Consider the following 20,000-nt stretch of genomic DNA (forward strand, 5'->3'; position numbering starts at 1 on the left):
CCTCTGCAGCTGGAAACAGAGACAGAGGAAGTGTAGGTCCACAGCGCCCTCTGCAGGTTCAGTCTGGGCTCTGCAGGTTCAGTCTGGGCTCTGCAGGTTCAGTCTGGGCTCTACAGGTTCAGTCTGGGCTCTGCAGGTTCAGTCTGGGCTCTGCAGGTTCAGTCTGGGCTCTGCAGGTTCAGTCTGGGCTCTGCAGGTTCAGTCTGGGCTCTGCAGGTTCAGTCTGGGATCTGCAGGTTCAGTCTGGGCTCTGCAGGTTCAGTCTGGGCTCTGCAGGTTCAGTCTGGGATCTGCAGGTTCAGTCTGGGCTCTGCAGGTTCAGTCTGGGCTCTACAGGTTCAGTCTGGGCTCTGTAGGTTCAGTCTGGGCTCTGCAGGTTCAGTCTGGGCTCTGCAGGTTCAGTCTGGGCTCTGCAGGTTCAGTCTGGGCTCTGCAGGTTCAGTCTGGGATCTGCAGGTTCAGTCTGGGCTCTGCAGGTTCAGTCTGGGCTCTGTAGGTTCAGTCTGGGCTCTGTAGGTTCAGTCTGGGCTCTACAGGTTCAGTCTGGGCTCTACAGGTTCAGTCTGGGCTCTGCAGGTTCAGTCTGGGCTCTACAGGTTCAGTCTGGGCTCTACAGGTTCAGTCTGTGCTCTGCAGGTTCAGTCTGGGCTCTACAGGTTCAGTCTGGGCTCTGCAGGTTCAGTCTGGGCTCTACAGGTTCATTCTGGGCTCTGCAGGTTCAGTCTGGGCTCTGCAGGTTCAGTCTGGGCTCTGTAGGTTCAGTCTGGGCTCTACAGGTTCAGTCTGGGCTCTGCAGGTTCAGTCTGGGCTCTACAGGTTCAGTCTGGGCTCTGCAGGTTCAGTCTGGGCTCTGTAGGTTCAGTCTGGGCTCTGCAGGTTCAGTCTGGGCTCTACAGGTTCGGTCTGGGCTCTACAGGTTCAGTCTGGGCTCTACAGGTTCAGTCTGGGCTCTGCAGGTTCAGTCTGGGCTCTACAGGTTCAGTCTGGGCTCTGCAGGTTCAGTCTGGGCTCTGCAGGTTCAGTCTGGGCTCTGCAGGTTCAGTCTGGGCTCTGCAGGTTCAGTCTGGGCTCTGCAGGTTCAGTCTGGGCTCTACAGGTTCAGTCTGGGCTCTACAGGTTCAGTCTGGGCTCTGCAGGTTCAGTCTGGGCTCTACAGGTTCAGTCTGGGTTCTGCAGGTGTCCCCGCATATGTTAACAGTGTGTGTGTGTGTGTGTGTGTGTGTGTGTGTGTGTGTGTGTGTGTGTGTGTGTGTGTGTGTGTGTGTGTGTGTGTGTGTGTGTGTGTGTGTGTGTGTGTGTGTGTGTGTGTGTGTGTGTGTGTGTGTGTGTGTGTGTGTGTGTGTGTCCTCAGATGTTAACAGTGTGTGTGTGTGTGTGTGTCCTCAGATGTCAGAGGGCCTCCTTGTCACCGGTTCTCCTGTGGTCAGAGTCCGTACACAGACAGCAGCGTCTGCTGGGACAGAAAGTTCTGCCTGCTGACGGACACTCAGCTCATCCTGCTCAACCAGGACCACCAGGTTAGACCTGCTTACGTTTATGTTTATACTTATATTTATTTATATTTATGTTTATTTATCTGTGTCATCTCGTCTTCAACTGCTTATCCGGGGTCGGGTCGCGGGGGCAGCAGCTCCAGCAGGGACCCCAAACTTCCCTTTCCCGGGCCTCATTAACCAGCTCAGACCAGATGAGAGCATCACAGACTGGATCCTGGACCTTTGGCCTAGTGTGCTCTGGAACCAGGTCCACTTCTGAGCCTCCTTCTGTTCCAACATGGTGTTTGTTAAAGAGGATCCAGGACCAGCACACAAGTCTAACACCAGACGCTGGGGTTTAGATCAGGGAGGCCGTTCCTCCCAATCAGCCTCTCCAGGTGTCTCCATCGTTGCCCACGTGGGCGTTGAAGTCTCCCAGCAGGACTCTGGAGTCCCCTACTGGAGCCCCATGCAGGACTCCATTCAGGGTCTCCAAGAAGGCCCCAGACTCTGAACTGCTGTTCGCTGCATCTGCACCAACAACAGTCAGAGCCCCCCCCCCACCACCCGCAGGCGTAAGGAGGCCACCCTCTGGTCCACCGGGGTCAACTCCAACACCGCGGCGCTCAGTCGGGGGTTTGAGAGTCTCCCCACACCCGCCCGGCCCCTCACACCCTGGGCCCCTCCAGAGAAGACCAGGGTCCAACCCCTATCCAGGAGCACGGGTCCAGATCCAGACTGTGTGTGGAGGTGAGCCCCCCCAGATCTAACTGGGAGCTCCACCTCCCTCACAAGCTCCGGCTCCTTCCCCCACAGAGAGGAGACGCTCCACGTCCCCAGAGCCTCTGCTGCCCGGGTCTGGAACCTCCAGGCCCCTCACCCTCACTGCCCCCCGTGCAGCAGCGCCCCGACCCCAGAGGTTCCTCCTGAGAGTGGTGGGCCCACAGGATGGAGAGACATCTGTGTCATCTGCAGCTTTATTTATGTTTACGTTTGTGTTTATTTATCTTTATGTATCTGTATTCATCTCCCTCCTCTCCCCTCTCCCCCCCTCCTCTCCTCCCTCCCCTCTCCTCCCCCTCAGGCTGTGGGGGAGACCCAGGACAGCCCCACAGACTCCTCTAAGGGTCGAAGTCTCCGCAGGACCGTCAGCGTCCCCTCAGAGGGACACTTCCCAGAGTTCCCAGCAGAGGGCGCCACCACCACTGCCGCCACCATGCTGGGTAAGAACCGCTGCTGCTGCTGCTGCTGCTGCTGCTGCTGCTGCTGCTGTGGATCTAAAGATTAGAGCACAACGTTTGGTCCTGGAGTATCCTGGGATATCCTGGAGTATCCTGGAGTATCCTGGAGTATCCTGGAGTATCCTGGGATATCCTGGGATATCCTGGGATATCCTGGAGTATCCTGGAGTATCCTGGGATATCCTGGAGTATCCTGGAGTATCCTGGAGTATCCTGGAGTATCCTGGAGTATCCTGGGATATCCTGGGATATCCTGGGATATCCTGGAGTATCCTGGAGTATCCTGGGATATCCTGGAGTATCCTGGAGTATCCTGGAGTATCCTGGGATATCCTGGAGTATCCTGGAGTATCCTGGAGTATCCTGGAGTATCCTGGGATATCCTGGGATATCCTGGGATATCCTGGAGTATCCTGGGATATCCTGGAGTATCCTGGGATATCCTGGAGTATCCTGGAGTATCCTGGGATATCCTGGAGTATCCTGGGATATCCTGGAGTATCCTGGGATATCCTGGGATATCCTGGGATATCCTGGAGTATCCTGGAGTATCCTGGGATATCCTGGAGTATCCTGGAGTATCCTGGAGTATTCTGGAGTATCCTGGGATATCCTGGAGTATCCTGGAGTATCCTGGAGTATCCTGGGATATCCTGGAGTATCCTGGGATATCCTGGAGTATCCTGGAGTATCCTGGAGTATCCTGGGATATCCTGGAGTATCCTGGGATATCCTGGGATATCCTGGGATATCCTGGAGTATCCTGGAGTATCCTGGGATATCCTGGAGTATCCTGGAGTATCCTGGAGTATCCTGGGATATCCTGGGATATCCTGGAGTATCCTGGAGTATCCTGGAGTATCCTGGGATATCCTGGAGTATCCTGGAGTATCCTGGAGTATCCTGGAGTATCCTGGGATATCCTGGAGTATCCTGGAGCTTGTGTCAGGAGGCTTCCAGGCAGAGGAGGCCTAAATGATCTCACTCTGCTGGTTCACTCTTGTGGGGGTCAGTCTGCATCTCCCATCATGCACCTGGAGCCCCTCACACACAGATATGTTACATGACCCTGATGACGTCACTGTGACATCATCAGAGGACTTCCTGTTACAGTCTGTGTTTTATTTATACTCATTTAAACTGGATTTGATATTTATTATTAATCCTTAATTTTTACTGGTTTACACAATGTCACAGTCTGTCAGACAACTCTGTCTGTGGGCGGGTGTGACTCGTGCGTGAAGAGGACACCTGCGTCCCCTTGACTAAAATAACTTTATCGACACTTGTGGATGAGACGCTCCGGTGACGGCGAGGCGTTCGGGTGCAGCCTGTACTTCTCGGCTCTGTGTGGGAGCGTCTCTGTGCCGGGGAATGTGAGCAGGACAAAGCGTCCAGTGTGCGTGCGTCTGGAGGCGCGGCACTGACCCCGCTGCCCCCGTGGGACGGAGGGCCGAGGGGGTTCCCACCCAGAGCAGCAGGGGTCCTGGAGCGCCGGACTCAAGTGTCCCCCCTCCACAGGCCGCTCTTTCATTCACTGACCTCCTCACCCCCCCTCCCCCGGCTCAGGGGGGAGGAGGTTATTTATATGTTAATGTCTGCCCACACACACACACACACACACACACACACACACACACACACACACACACACACACACACACACACACACACACACACACACACACTGGGACTCACTTTGTCATGTATTTCCCCTCCCCGGACACTTTCTTAGCCCCCTGCTGCTTAATAAAGTGTCAGTGTGGTCTTCTGCTGCTGGTCCCTCTCTGTAGAAGGTCGGTGGTGTTGTGCGACGCAGAATTACAACTAAACAACAACAAATGACCACAAAGTCACATAAAGTTACTGGCAAGATACAAGAAACAACCACAGAGAGACACACAAAGAAACAGAATTAACACAAAGATGCAAAACTAACAGAAAGAAACAAGAAACAACCACAAAGAGACTTGAGTTTACTCCAGAATGACTCCAAATAACCACAGAGGTACAAACAAAAACGCCATAAAAGAAACAAAAGTACCATAAAGATGCTAAACTATCATAAAGACACAGTCTGGGTGGCTGTGTATAAACACACACACACACACACACACACACACACACACGCCTGAATGCACTGAGCTGCTGCCACGTGATTGGCTCATTACAAATGAGCCTTAACCAACAGGTGGACATGTGTACCTAATAAAGTGGCCGCTGTGTGTGTGTGTGTGTGTGTGTGTGTGTGTGTGTGTGTGTGTGTGTGTGTGTGTGTGTGTGTGTGTGTGTGTGTGTGTGTGTGTGTGTGTGTGTGTGTGTGTGTGTGTGTGTGTGTGTGTGTGTGTGTGTGTGTGTGTGTGTGTGTGTGTGTGTGTGTGTGTGTGTGTGTGTGTGTGTGTGTGTGTGTGTGTGTGTGTGTGTGTGTGTGTGTGTGTGTGTGTGTGTGTTTATATTTACTGTGATTCATGTTTAATTATCTGGCCTGTAATTATAGATTTATACCGGCTTTGAAAATAGACTTTTACTGGGTTTGATGCTGAAATGTTTACTGGTTATAAATCTGGTTTCATACTGAAGCTTACAGATGCTAGCTGAAGCTAACTGAGGTGAAACTGTCAGGACACAGTGAAAGCAGGTTTCTTGCTGCAGTCTGAGGCTAACAGATGCTAGCTGAAGCTAACTGAGGTGAAACTCTTGCCAGGACACAGTGAAAACATGTTTCTTGCTGCAGTATGATGCTAACAGATGCTAGCTGAAGCTAACTGAGGTGAAACTCTTGCCGGGACACAGTAAAAGCATGTTTCTTGCTGCAGTCTGAAGCTAACAGATGCTAGCTGAAGCTAACTGAGGTGAAACTTTTGCCAGGACGCAGTGAAAGCAGGTTTCTTGCTGCAGTCTGAAGCTAACAGATGCTAGCTGAAGCTAACTGAGGTGAAACTCTTGCCAGGACACAGTGAAAGCATGTTTCTTGCTGCAGTCTGAGGCTAACAGATGCTAGCTGAAGCTAACTGAGGTGAAACTCTGCCAGGACACAGTGAAAGCAGGTTTCTTGCTGCAGTCTGATGCTAACAGATGCTAGCTGAAGCTAACTGAGGTGAAACTGTAAGGACACAGTGACAGCAGGTTTCTTGCTGCAGTATGAAGCTGACAGATGCTAGCTGAAGCTAACTGAGGTGAAACTCTGCCAGGACACAGTGAAAGCAGGTTTCTTGTCTGACACTGTGACTGACTCTGGATCTGCTGCATTCCTCAGTCTGCTCTCCACCTGTCAGCACCTCCACAATAAAACACACACATCCTGCTGCCTCACCTTCAAAATAAAATACATGAACTTGTCAGGTTCATACTTTACTTTGTGGCTGCTGCACTTTCAGTTTAAAAGTAGGAATTAGTTATTTGATACATTAATGTATGTTTTAAATGTTCCTTATTTATTTAATGTTGCTTTTCCATTATTTATACATGTTTACATTTATTTTGTTTGATTTATATTTTGTTGATTATAAATGTATTTTATTTTAAAGCTAACAGATGCTAATAGAAGCTAACTGAGGTGGTTTGTTGCTGCAGTCTGAAGCTAACAGATGCTAGCTGAAGCTAAAGAAATGCTAACTGAAGCTAACAGATACTAATAGAATCTGATTATTGATTTTAATACATTTCTTTTTACATTATTTATTTATGTTTTAATTTTGTTTAAAACTTATTTAGAAGAAAACACAGAAATACAGAATCAATACTTAATAAAAAACAAATAACTAAGGAAAGTAAAACAAAGTAAATAAGCTTATTTTGTGTATTAGTATATTCACGGTGTCAGTATTTATTTATTTGATTGTATTGGGACTTTTACTCTGCAGTTAGAAGCTGAGGCGTCTTTTATTTTGAAGGCGCCGTTTAAAGCGCCTTTATTGTGAAGGCGCGGGTGTGCGGGGCGCGTGTTTCCCGGTGTGTCCCGGTGGGTCCCGGTGTTTCCGTGTCGTGTGTTGACGGTGGACGGACTCGGTCCCGGTTTCACTCTGAGGACGTGAGTTAGTACCGAGTTAGTGATGAGTTCATGCGCGTGAACGCGGATGGAGCTCTGCGGTGAGTGCGCGCTTTTAACGGGACACTTCCGGGGGTTCTGTCCCTGTGTGTGTGTGTGTGTGTGTGTGTGTGTGTGTGTGTGTGTGTGTGTGTGTGTGTGTGTGTGTGTGTGTGTGTGTGTGTGTGTGTGTGTGTGTGTGCGTGCGTGCGTGTGTGTGTGTCCCTCTGTGTGTGTGTGTGTCTGTCCCTCTGTGTGTGTGTGTGTGTGTCTGTCCCTCTGTGTGTGTGTGTGTGTGTCTCTCTCTCTGTGTGTGTGTGTGTCTCTCTCTCTGTCCCTCTGTGTGTGTGTGTGTGTGTGTGTGTCTCTGTCCCTGTGTGTGTGTGTGTGTGTGTGTGTGTGTGTGTGTGTGTCTCTCTCTCTGTCCCTCTGTGTGTGTGTGTGTGTGTGTGTGTCTGTGTCTCTGTCCCTGTGTGTGTGTGTGTGTGTGTGTCTCTCTCTCTGTCCCTCTGTGTGTGTGTGTGTGTGTGTGTGTGTGTGTGTGTGTGTGTGTGTGTGTGTGTGTGTGTGTGTGTGTGTGTGTGTGTGTGTGTGTGTGTGTGTGTGTGTGTGGTTCTGCAGCAGGTGTTGAAAATCTCCTCAGAACAGAAACTGCAGAAAAAAGGAAACTTTTAAAGTCAATCATTATCATTATATCGATATTATTATTATTATTATTATTATTATTATCTGAATGTAATTAAAGTAATTAAAGTTTATTATTATTATTATCTGAAGGTAATAAAGTCATTAAAGTCTGATTACCTTCAGATAATAATAATAATAAACTTTAATAACTGTGATGATCAAAGTTATTAAAGTTAATTATAGTTAATTATTAAATGATTATAATTAAATAAAGTAAATAAATAAAAAATAAAAAAGGTCAAATTAAAAGGAAAGTAAATAAATCAGTAACATGCTTAAGGAAGTTCGTCCGTTGCTAAGCAACAGTTGACATAAAAACATTGATTTGAACGTGATTTTTCTTCAGATTATTAATAATTAACTTTAACGTTTTCAGCAAAAACAAATAAAATTCATCTTCTTATTCAGACTTTTTATTATTATTAATAATATAAAAATATAACAGAGGAAGAGGAGGAAGATGTGTGTGTTCAGAGAGGAAGAGGAGGAAGATCTGTGTGTTCAGAGAGGAAGAGGAGGAAGATCTGTGTGTTCAGAGGAAGAGGAGGAAGATCTGTGTGTTCAGAGGAAGAGGAGGAAGATCTGTGTGTTCAGAGAGGAAGAGGAGGAAGATCTGTGTGTTCAGAGGAAGAGGAGGAAGATCTGTGTGTTCAGAGAGGAAGAGGAGGAAGATCTGTGTGTTCAGAGGAAGAGGAGGAAGATCTGTGTGTTCAGAGGAAGAGGAGGAAGATCTGTGTGTTCAGAGAGGAAGAGGAGGAAGATCTGTGTGTTCAGAGGAAGAGGAGGAAGATCTGTGTGTTCAGAGGAAGAGGAGGAAGATCTGTGTGTTCAGAGGAAGAGGAGGAAGATCTGTGTGTTCAGAGGAAGAGGAGGAAGATCTGTGTGTTCAGAGAGGAAGAGGAGGAAGATCTGTGTGTTCAGAGGAAGAGGAGGAAGATCTGTGTGTTCAGAGGAAGAGGAGGAAGATCTGTGTGTTCAGAGAGGAAGAGGAGGAAGATGTGTGTGTTCAGAGGAAGAGGGGGAAGATCTGTGTGTTCAGAGAGGAAGAGGAGGAAGATCTGTGTTCAGAGAGGAAGAGGAGGAAGATCTGTGTGTTCAGAGGAAGAGGAGGAAGATCTGTGTGTTCAGAGGAAGAGGAGGAAGATCTGTGTGTTCAGAGGAAGAGGAGGAAGATCTGTGTGTTCAGAGGAAGAGAAGGAAGATCTGTGTGTTCAGAGGAAGAGGAGGAAGATCTGTGTGTTCAGAGGAAGAGGAGGAAGATCTGTGTGTTCAGAGGAAGAGGAGGAAGATCTGTGTGTTCAGAGGAAGAGAAGGAAGATCTGTGTGTTCAGAGGAAGAGGAGGAAGATCTGTGTGTTCAGAGGAAGAGGAGGAAGATCTGTGTGTTCAGAGGAAGAGGAGGAAGATCTGTGTGTTCAGAGGAAGAGGAGGAAGATCTGTGTGTTCAGAGAGGAAGAGGAGGAAGATCTGTGTGTTCAGAGGAAGAGGAGGAAGATCTGTGTGTTCAGAGGAAGAGAAGGAAGATCTGTGTGTTCAGAGGAAGAGGAGGAAGATCTGTGTGTTCAGAGGAAGAGGAGGAAGATCTGTGTGTTCAGAGAGGAAGAGGAGGAAGATCTGTGTGTTCAGAGGAAGAGGAGGAAGATCTGTGTGTTCAGAGAGGAAGAGGAGGAAGATCTGTGTGTTCAGAGGAAGAGGAGGAAGATCTGTGTGTTCAGAGGAGGAGGAGGAAGATCTGTGTGTTCAGAGAGGAAGAGGAGGAAGATCTGTGTGTTCAGAGGAAGAGGAGGAAGATCTGTGTGTTCAGAGGAAGAGGAGGAAGATGTGTGTGTTCAGAGAGGAAGAGGAGGAAGATCTGTGTGTTCAGAGAGGAAGAGGAGGCACCTGCGTCTCAGGGCGCCCTCCCACTGTGCCTCCGTGCCGTGCCCCAGCAAGTGTCACGGCTAAAGTCTGGTTCCTTTGACCAGTGTGATGCAACCGTACCACGTCTAGGAGCGGCACGCTTGCCGTCCACGGCCCGTTTGGGAGAGGTGGGCTTTAGTAAAGCACGTTTGCACGTGTACGAGCACGAGCGTGCGCACGTGTACGAGCACGAGGCCTACGGTGGTTCTGAGGTCATTTCCTGTGCGCCTGTTGGGACGTAGAAAAAAGAAGGAGGGACCATGCGCGGACATTTCAAACAATGGCGGTGAAAGGTTCACGTTGGTGTGATGCGGAGGTGGAGTGTTTACTGCAGATTTGGTCGATGAAAAGATTCAAAAACAGTCGAGAAGACGCACAAAAACTCCGAGGTCTACGGAAAGATCTGGAAACAAAGCCACGCATCGCCATGATGTCATCAATGCGTGTGACGTGTTACGGCGTGATGACGTATAGGCAGCAAGAAGCATCTTTTAGTCCAGATTCTGCTCAAACATCATTTCCTGTTTAACTCTGGAAAGTTTCCTCTTTGAAAGTTTCCTGTAGTTTCTGATCCGCGGTCTGGTGAGCAGAGCCCCGCCCACACACACAGGAACAAAGGTGACCTGTGTGTGTGGGTGTGTGTGTGTTGTCAGGTGTGTGTGTGTGTGTGTTGTCAGGTGTGTCTGTCTGCTCTGGAACAACATTCCCAGCATTCCTCCTGTCTGATGACATCACTGCTGTCTGATGACATCACCGGCGGCGCCGTTCAGTCGTTTGACCCCAAAACATGAAGAAGGGAGAGAGTTTGTGATGATGGAGAGGTCAGAGGTCGACCTTGGGTTTGGGTCGTCCTCAGGGAGAGAGGGAGGGAGAGAGAGAGGGAGGGAGGGAGAGAGAGAGAGGGAGGGAGGGAGAGAGAGAGAGAGGGAGGGAGAGAGAGGGAGAGAGAGAGAGAGAGGGAGGGAGAGAGGGAGGGAGAGAGAGGGAGAGGGAGAGAGAGAGAGAGAGAGAGAGGAAGCAAAGAAGACGTGAGGACGGAGAGAACAGTGCAGTCAGGGATTGATTGAGCAAATGCGGTAAAACCTCAGAGACGGAAAGAGAGAGAGAGGTTTAGGATTACTGCTGAGAGAGAGAGAGAGAGGAGGAGAGAGAGGGAGAGAGAGAGAGGGAGAGAGAGGTTTAGGATTACTGCTGAGAGGGAGAGAGAGGGAGGGAGAGAGAGAGAGAGAGAGGAAGAGAGAGAGAGAGGAGGATGCGGTGCTGAGGACGGAGGTGTGTTGTGTTGTGGGAGTCGAGGATGTTCACGGGACGGAGACGGGCGATTTTGCAGCTTAACCTCATTGGCTGACAGGTGGCGTCTGCTTCGGCCAATCCCGTCTGACTGTGTGTGTGCGTGTGTGTGTGCGTGTGTGCGTGCGTGTGTGTGTGCGTGCGTGTGTGTGTGCGTGTGTGTGTGTGTGTGCGTGTGTGTGTGTGTGTGTGTGTGCGTGCGTGTGTGTGTGTGTGTGTGTGTGTGTGTCCTCTCCTCAGATGATGGGGAACAGCTGTGATCGAGGTACCGTCTCTCTCTCTCTCTCTCTCTCTCTCTGTGTTTACGTTCGTGTCATCCCGGCATGTTGCTGAACTTTAGCGCCGATGATGTCGCTGCGTTTGGGAGCATCCTCGCTGCTCCTCACCCGTTCACCGTGGCGTGCTGGACGGGGACGGGGGAGGAGGAGGGGAGGACGGGGGAGGGGGTGCATGAAAGTTCCTCCCTGGCAGCGCTGCATGCTCCTGCGCCTGCAGCTGGAACTTGATCCAGCACTTTGGAAACGCTGCTGCTGCTGCTGCTGCATGCTGCGTTCACTGGCGCTCCGACACACGGGCTCCGGTCCGGAGCGTCCTCATCTCAGCTGCATGTGATGCTCGTCTCTGTGCTTTCATCTGAACCGGCCCTCGGGTCAGAACCAGCTCACCTGAGCGCCCCTGCAGAGTCGGTGCGGGTGCTGGAAACCCTTGATTTTAAGGTTTTGTGCTTGAAATTGTTTCCAGATTTCTGTCACAACGAAGCGTTAGAGAGTAAAGTATCATTTCTTCTCCTTCTGGTGTAAAGAAGACACATTTTTGGTGTTTGTAGCGTAAAGAAACTTCTATTTTAACGTGATTTTAAAGGAAAAAAGGGTGAAATAATATTTTTCAGTATCTGTGTAGAAACGTGTCGTTGAGCTCAACATGAGGAGTCGGACACGTTTGAGTTTGAGCTCAGAACAAAAGAATGAACCCGTCCTTCATCAGCGTCTCTACGCATAAATGTATAAACGTTTAACAAAGTCTTTATGACTCTGATCTCGTTACAGGCAGATGGTTAAAGGTTCAATCTGTAGAATCTTTATTAAAAGCTGTATTTTTATGTTTGACGGGTTTGGCGACGACTTCCTGTCCCGTTGTGTTTCATTTGAGTCCTTCTGTGCGTCCTCTGCGTCCGTCTCCTCCGTGTTTCTGTCCGTACCCTGAAAGCTGACGGACGCGTACAGATACGGAGCAAACGCTGCAGTACCACCTGAAACCGTGGGGGCAGTGTCGAGCACCGTGAACATCAGGAGCGAGCGAGTCATCGAAGCCCCGACGGACGTCCTGAAACACTGACAGAGACGTCGGTCGTCACTTTGTCTCATCTGTCAAACCAACGTGTGGAATTCTGCGTCCACACTCTGGGACGTCTTTAGTGTCTCACACACCACCGCCGTCTACAACGCTGCCGCCATTTTGACTCAGGACGCTTCTCTCCTCCATCACCTCCATCTTTGTTGGGGTCAAACTTTACTGGAGGAACTTTTGAATGTGAGCGACGCCCTCTAGAGGAAGTTTGGATCAACGTCCGTTCAACGTGAAGGAGCAAGAACGCACGAGGACACTCCATCTGTCAGACGTTGACTCCGCCTCCTTTCCTCTGACCATAAAGGGCATTTATGTGATGTCTGGCTGAAGTTTACTGGATTAGCAACATTAGCTCCACCGCCCGGGAGCTAGGCTAACAGCACACGCTGCTAGATAAACGGGAGTGAGAGTCAGTGTTGAGTCATTGTTTTATTTTGAAACAGGAAGTGGATTTATTGTAGGGCAGAGACTCTGGAGGTCGGTCTGTAGAGTGAAGAGCAGCGACACAGTCCCACGCTCACAGACTGGAAAACACCCACAATCCTCAGCTGCTCCACATTAGCATTAGCATTAGCATCTAGTGTCTGTGTCAGAGACAGCAGGCTGGATTCAAGGCTATTTCATTAGCATAACAGAGCTAACGCTAACACGCTGTGTTCCTAAACCATCTTGTTACTATGGAAACACCACCACACGAATGACCACAGTCCAGGTCCAGATGACGGAGTAAGCACGCTAATGTTAGCATGCTAATGATGCTAATCCTGACAACGAGCCTCTGAGGAGAAGTGAGGGCCAGAGGCTAGCTGTCACTCAAGAGGCCACGCCCCTAATTATTCATAAACTTTAACCTCCAATCAAATCAAAACTAGCCTGGTCCAAAAGAGTGCCCCTGGTGGACACTCAGAGCACTGACGCTGGCGGAGCTTCCTCTGTCACGATCACAGCGTGGGGAAAATGGCCGACTTTTGGACTGAACCAGGACACACACGGCTCTTCTTGGTACTGATGCTGGTTGCCATGGTGACGTCCTCCCTGGGTTTGTTGTTGTTGTTGTTGCGCCGTTGCTTCCTGGTTTCTTCTGTTCCCGGGTCTAAAGCCGCTGCAGTGGAGCGGGGCGGGGGGGGGGGGGGGTTCGAACCCACGGAGCATGTGCAGACCTGAAACCTGAGATTCCTCCAGGGAAGAAGTTTCCATGAAGAAGAACCAGAGAGACGCCTCAGACGGAGCGCCTGAGAGGAAGAGCAGCGTCTAAACTTAGCCTCAGGATCAATGAGCCTGGACGAGAGCCAGCCGAGACCAGAACCAGGACCAGGACCAGAACCAGAACCAGGACGAGAGCCAGCCGAGACCTGAACCAGAACCAGGACCAGAACCAGAACCAGGACGAGAGCCAGCCGAGACCTGAACCAGAACCAGGACCAGAACCAGGACCAGAACCAGCTGAGACCTGAACCAGAACCAGGACCAGAACCAGCCGAGACCTGAACCAGGACCAGGTCCAGAACCAGCCGAGACCTGAACCAGGACCAGAACCAGGACCAGAACCAGCTGAGACCTGAACCAGGACCAGGACCAGAACCAGCCGAGACCTGAACCAGGACCAGGACCAGGACCAGAACCAGCTGAGACCTGAACCAGAACCAGGACCAGAACCAGGACGAGAGCCAGCCGAGACCTGAACCAGAACCAGGACCAGAACCAGCCGAGACCTGAACCAGAACCAGGACCAGAACCAGGACGAGAGCCAGCTGAGACCTGAACCAGAACCAGGACCAGAGCCAGCCGAGATCTGAACCAGAACCAGGACGAGTCCCAGACTGAGAGGCGTCAGCGCGGCGGCGGCGTCGGTGATCTCGTCCTGGACCCGGTTCTGTCTCCTCTCTCCTGGGGACGGATGAAGCAAATGTTCAGATCGTTAAATTATTTTTATTTTTACATTTACAGAAAAAATAAATAACATTGTAAAATAAGTGTAAACACCAAACGTGCGTCTGTTATTTAGATAATTTATAAAGAAAATATTAGTGAAATAAAAACAAATAAACAACAAATAAAAACATTTAAAATAAATAAATTAATGCAAAAAAAGCACATTTCAGTTTAATAAACGCTGAGTTATTTCATCGTGATGGACGTTGTTTAAAAACACTTTGATTTTTATAAATAAATATGATTTATTTATTATTCTCTGCAGTTTATGGCTCTAATTTTTAATCTTATTTTTGTTTTATTTGTGGTTCTTTTGAAAACGCTGCAGATTGAGATTTAAGTTTTTACATTTTTCATTTAAAGAATATTTAAGGTTTTTTTTTGTAGATTTCATGACTTTTATTTTGGAAGGACTTCCTGTTGGTAAAGTCTAATTTATGCAAAACAGAGAAATTATTATAATAATAATAATAAAAAACGAGTCTGTAGCTGTTTGAAAAATGGCCGCCGTCATTTTGCAGCTGACATTAAAACGACCACGGCTGTTTCACCGCCACCGTGTCCGAGTGGCGTCACCTCGTCCTCCTCATCATCCTCATCATCATCATCCTCTGATGATGATGATGAGGATGAAGCCTCCTCCTCCTCCTCCTCTTCATCGTCTGACTCCTCCTCTGATGATGATGAAGATGATGATGATGATGAAGCCTCTTCCTCCTCCTCTTCATCGTGTGACTCCTCTGTGTCTCTCTGTTGATGATGATGAGGATGATGATGATGAAGCCTCCTCCTCCTCCTCTTCATCGTCTGACTCCTCCGTGTCTCTGATGATGATGATGATGATGATGATGAAGCCTCCTCCTCTTCCTCCTCCTCCTCTTCATCGTCTGACTCCTCCGTGTCTCTGTGTCTCTGCAGAAGCGTCTTCGGAGCGATCTCCGCGCAGGAGGAGCATCTCCGGTCTGGGGAGTTCAGAGAAGAGCGTCGCCGTCGACTCTCCAAGCTCCTCGCCTTTCAAAGTGCCGGTGAGTTTCTGCACAAGTCAATGAGGAAATGAGCTGCTCCATAAAGAAGTGTGATAGTGTAGAAGTCAATGAGGAAATGAGCCGCTCCATTAAGAAGTGTGATAGTGTAGAAGTCAATGAGAAAATGAGTGACTCCATAAAGAAGTGTGATAGTGTAGAAGTCAATGAGAAAATGAGTGACTCCATAAAGAAGTGTGATAGTGTAGAAGTCAATGAGGAAATGAGCCGCTCCATAAAGAAGTGTGATAGTGCAGAAGTCAATGAGAAAATGAGTGACTCCATAAAGAAGTGTGATAGTGTAGAAGTCAATGAGGAAATGAGCCGCTCCATAAAGAAGTGTGATAGTGCAGAAGTCAATGAGGAAATGAGCCGCTCCATAAAGAAGTGTGATAGTGCAGAAGTCAATGAGGAAATGAGTGACTCCATAAAGAAGTGTGATAGTGTAGAAGTCAATGAGAAAATGAGTGACTCCATAAAGAAGTGTGATAGTGTAGAAGTCAATGAGAAAATGAGTGACTCCATAAAGACGTGTGATAGTGTAGAAGTCAATGAGAAAATGAGTGACTCCATAAAGAAGTGTGATAGTGTAGAAGTCAATGAGAAAATGAGTGACTCCATAAAGAAATGTGATAGTGTAGAAGTCAATGAGAAAAAGAGTGACTCCATAAAGAAGTGTGATAGTGCAGAAGTCAATGAGAAAATGAGTGACTCCATAAAGAAATGTGATAGTGTAGAAGTCAATGAGAAAATGAGTGACTCCATAAAGAAGTGTGATGGTGTAGAAGTCAATGAGAAAATGAGTAACTCCATAAAGAAGTGTGATAGTGTAGAAGTCAATGAGAAAATGAGTGACTCCATAAAGAAGTGTGATAGTGTAGAAGTCAATGAGAAAATGAGCCGCTCCATAAAGAAGTGTGATAGTGTAGAAGTCAATGAGAAAATGAGCCGCTCCATAAAGAAGTGTGATAGTGTAGAAGTCAATGAGGAAATGAGTGACTCCATAAAGAAGTGTGATAGTGTAGAAGTCAATGAGAAAATTAGCCGCTCCATAAAGAAGTGTGATTGTGTAGAAGTCAATGAGAAAATGAGTGACTCCATAAAGAAGTGTGATAGTGTAGAAGTCAATGAGAAAATGAGCCGCTCCATAAAGAAGTGTGATAGTGTGGAAGTCAATGAGAAAATGAGTGACTCCATAAAGAAGTGTGATAGTGTAGAAGTCAATGAGAAAATGAGTGACTCCATAAAGAAGTGTGATAGTGTAGAAGTCAATGAGAAAATGAGTGACTCCATAAAGAAGTGTGATAGTGTAGAAGTCAATGAGAAGATGAGTGACTCCATAAAGAAGTGTGATAGTGTAGAAGTCAATGAGGAAATGAGTGACTCCATAAAGAAGTGTGATAGTGTAGAAGTCAATGAGAAAATTAGCCGCTCCATAAAGAAGTGTGATTGTGTAGAAGTCAATGAGAAAATGAGTGACTCCATAAAGAAGTGTGATAGTGCAGAAGTCAATGAGAAGATGAGCCTAAACGTCTCACCTGGTTCATTCCCTCATTACTTCATTATGATTCGCTGCAGAGTTTTTGGATCTAATTCTCCAGATATTTATAGTTCAGAGAGAAGTGTGTGTGTGTGTGTGTGTGTGTGTGTGTGTGTGTGTGTGTGTGTGTGTGTGTGTGTGTGTGTGTGTGTGTGTGTGTGTGTGTGTGTGTGTGTGTGTGTGTGTGTGTGTGTGTGTGTGTGTGTGTGTGTGTGTGTGTGTGTGTGTGTGTGTGTGTGTGTGTGTGGTTATTAATATCTCAGTAAATGAGGGCGCTCTCGCTCTTCTTGTCACGGAGCGTCTGATTGGTCGATCAGCTGATGACATCGTCCCCTGTTTGGCCTGCAGGAAGTGCTGCCGTTCAGAAAACTTTCAAAATAAATGAATGTAATAAATAAATGTAGCCATAACTTAATTATTGTTATTTATCGACATGAATTCATATTTCTATTTTAAACAGCTTCTTTATTTATTCACCTTTGTATTTAATTCATTTTATTTTACATCTATTTTATGTTTTTTACGTTTATTTATTCAGGTTTTATTTTCTTTATAAATTATTATTTATGTGAATGTTTTTTCATTAACGTTTTATTTATTTTAAAATCAATTTTTTAAGTTTCATCAGTTTATTTCAATATTTACATTATTTATTTGAATGAAGACGTTAAAGCGCCGTGTCACTTCCTGTTTCCTGCCCCGACCTCGCTCAGCGGTTAAAGGGTCGTGTCACTTCCTGTTTCCTGCCCCGCCCTCGGTCAGCGGTTAAAGCACAGTGTCACTTCCTGTTTCCTGCCCCGCCCTCGCTCAGCTGTTAAAGAGTCGTGTCACTTCCTGTTTCCCGCCCCGCCCTCGCTCAGCGGTTAAAGGGCCGTGTCACTTCCTGTTTCCTGCCCAGCCCTCGCTCAGCTGTTAAAGCGTCGTGTCACTTCCTGTTTCCTGCCCAGCCCTCGCTCAGCAGTTAAAGCGCCGTGTCACTTCCTGTTTCCTGCCCAGCCCTCGCTCAGCTGTTAAAGCGCAGTGTCACTTCCTGTTTCCCGCCCCGCCCTCGCTCAGCTGTCAAAGCGCCGTGTCACTTCCTGTTTCCTGCCCTGCCCTCGCTCAGCTGTTAAAGCGCCGTGTCACTTCCTGTTTCCCGCCCTCGCTCAGCCGTTAAAGCGCTGTGTCACTTCCTGTTTCCTGCCCCGCCCTCGCTCAGCTGTTAAAGTGCCGTGTCACTTCCTGTTTCCTGCCCCGCCCTCGCTTAGCTGTTAAAGCGTCGTGGCACTTCCTGTTTCCCGCCCACGCTCAGCTATTAAAGCGTCGTGTCACTTCCTGTTTCCCGCCCCGGCCTCGCTCAGCCGCTAACGCGTCGTGTCACTTCCTGTTTTCTGCCCCGGCCTCGCTCAGCCGCTAACGCGTCGTGTCACTTCCTGTTTTCTGCCCCACCCTTGCTCAGCTGTCCAAGCGCCGTGTCACTTCCTGTTTTCTGCCCTGCCCTCGCTCAGCTGTTAAAGCACCTTGTCACTTCCTGTTTCCCGCCCCGCCCTCGCTCAGCTGCTAACGCGTCGTGTCACTTCCTGTTTCCCGCCCTCGCTCAGCCATTAACGTGCAGTGTCACTTCCTGTTTCCCGCCCTCGCTCAGCCGTTGACGCCCCTCTCTTCTTCTTCTTCAGGGTTTCTTCAGTAAACGTCTCAAAGGTTCCATCAAGAGGACGAAGAGTCAAACCAAGCTGGACAGGAACAGCAGCTTCAGACTGCCGGCGCTGCGGACGCCGGACGCCGACAGGTAACGCTGGCCCCGCCCCTTTACAGCACAAACAAACGTCCGCTCCTCACGCTCATGGGAGCTGCGGTGCAATGCATTCTGGTCCTGTGGCGTGGAGTTTTCCGCTCCGGTGAAACGGACGCAGTCATCAGAGACGTGTCCCGACGCCATGTTTGAAATGGAGGAAGTGAAAGAGCTCGTCCAATCAGGAGCAGCGACCTCCTTAACGACCTTAATGACCTCCGTCCAGTGTTCCCCCGAAACATTATTAATATCAGTATTATTATTATTATTATATTAATACTATTATTATTAATAATAGTATTAATATCAATATCACATGATAAATATTCATCAGATTATGATGTTTACGTGTGTGTGTGTGTGTGTGTGTGTGTGTGTGTGTGTGTGTGTGTGTGTCTGCCGTGTGTGTGTGTGTCTGCTGTGTGTGTGTGTGTGTGTGTGTGTCTGCTGTGTGTGTGTGTGTGTGTGTGTGTGTGTGTGTGTGTGTGTGTGCAGCTTTATAGTCGACAGAATGTCAGCCAGCTGGACAGGAGGATAATGCTCCACACACACACACACACACACACACTCACAGAGACACAGAAGCACACACACACACTCTCAGTCGGCTCTGTAACTCCTGATGGACGGTTCGTCTTCTCTCCTCCGCAGAGCTCGAAAAGCTCAAATTTCTAAAACTCTGAGGTTCAGGTAGGAGTGTGTGTGTGTGTGTGTATGTGTGTGTGTGTGTGTGCGTGTGTCTGTGTGTGTGTGCGTGTGTGTGTGTGTTTGTGTGTGACTGATAATAAGCTGATGAAACGTCCAGGTGCTTCTGACTGAAGCTTCTTTGGGAGGACGACGACCTGCACACATGAGAACCTCCACAGGCTCAGTTGAACTTTGACCTTTCAAAAGCTCGACCAATGAGAGACGAGCTTTCAGTTTCACATCTACGTTTCCTAGGCAACCAGAGAGCGACATCACGCTGGTTAGAAAGACGGAGGAAAAACTTCACGAACTATTTAACGTTCCATTAAAGTTTCAGGATCAGAAGAAAACGTAAAGATGGAGGTTTAGCAGCTAACGGTTGCTACAATGCTAACGCTGATTGAGCTTGCGTTGGTTTGATGCTAACAGTTGCTACAATGCTAACACTGATTTAGCTAACGTTGCTTTAATGCTAACGGTTGCTACAATGCTAACAGTGATTTAGCTAACGTTGGTTTAATGCTAACGGTTGCTACAATGCTAACAGTGATTTAGCTAACGTTGTTTTAATGCTAACGGTTGCTACAATGGTAACGCTGATTTAGTTAACGTTGGTTAATGCTAACGGCTGCTACACTGCTAACGCTGAGTTAGCTGTTTCCTGTGCAGAGAGAGGATCTGGATGCTAACTTGCTCTACAGCAGAGTTTTGTTTCTGTGCAGACGATGAAGCGCGTTTCTCTGAACTTTACGTTTACGCACCACAGGAAGCATCGCAGCGCTTCAGCGTCCACATCTGCATCAGCGCCGGTCTGGAGCCACTAATCCGGGTTTACGTAACTCATCTGACACAGCAGGAGGATTACACACACACACACACACACACACACACACACACATACACATAAACACACAGACACACACACACACACACACAGAGAGACACACACACACACAGAGACACATACACAGAGAGACACACAAAGACACACACTCAGAGAGAGAGAGAGACACACACACACAAACACAGAGAGGGACACACACACACACACACACACACAGAGAGACACACAGACACAGACAG

The 20,000-nt window shown here is 48.3% G+C and overlaps 1 protein-coding gene across 3 annotated transcripts in view; it reads left to right on the forward strand.

Annotated features, from left to right (window-relative positions):
- rasal2 (RAS protein activator like 2) overlaps positions 1–20,000 on the forward strand; it is a 42,790-nt gene that overhangs the window by 12,293 nt on the left and 10,497 nt on the right. For 2 of the 3 annotated variants that reach the window (XM_083928681.1, XM_083928682.1), the window contains exons 2-5: positions 1,387–1,517; positions 2,560–2,698; positions 14,816–14,922; positions 18,115–18,227. In XM_083928681.1, the coding sequence (XP_083784807.1) occupies positions 1,387–1,517; positions 2,560–2,698; positions 14,816–14,922; positions 18,115–18,227 (490 nt within the window). Of the gene's footprint in view, positions 1–1,386; positions 1,518–2,559; positions 2,699–6,665; positions 6,806–14,815; positions 14,923–18,114; positions 18,228–20,000 lie in introns of those variants that run through there. The other variant, XM_083928683.1, reaches the window with a different exon arrangement.

The sequence above is a fragment of the Echiichthys vipera genome, assembly GCF_963691815.1.
Source record: "Echiichthys vipera genome assembly, chromosome: 15".
Lineage (NCBI taxonomy): Eukaryota > Metazoa > Chordata > Actinopteri > Perciformes > Trachinidae > Echiichthys > Echiichthys vipera.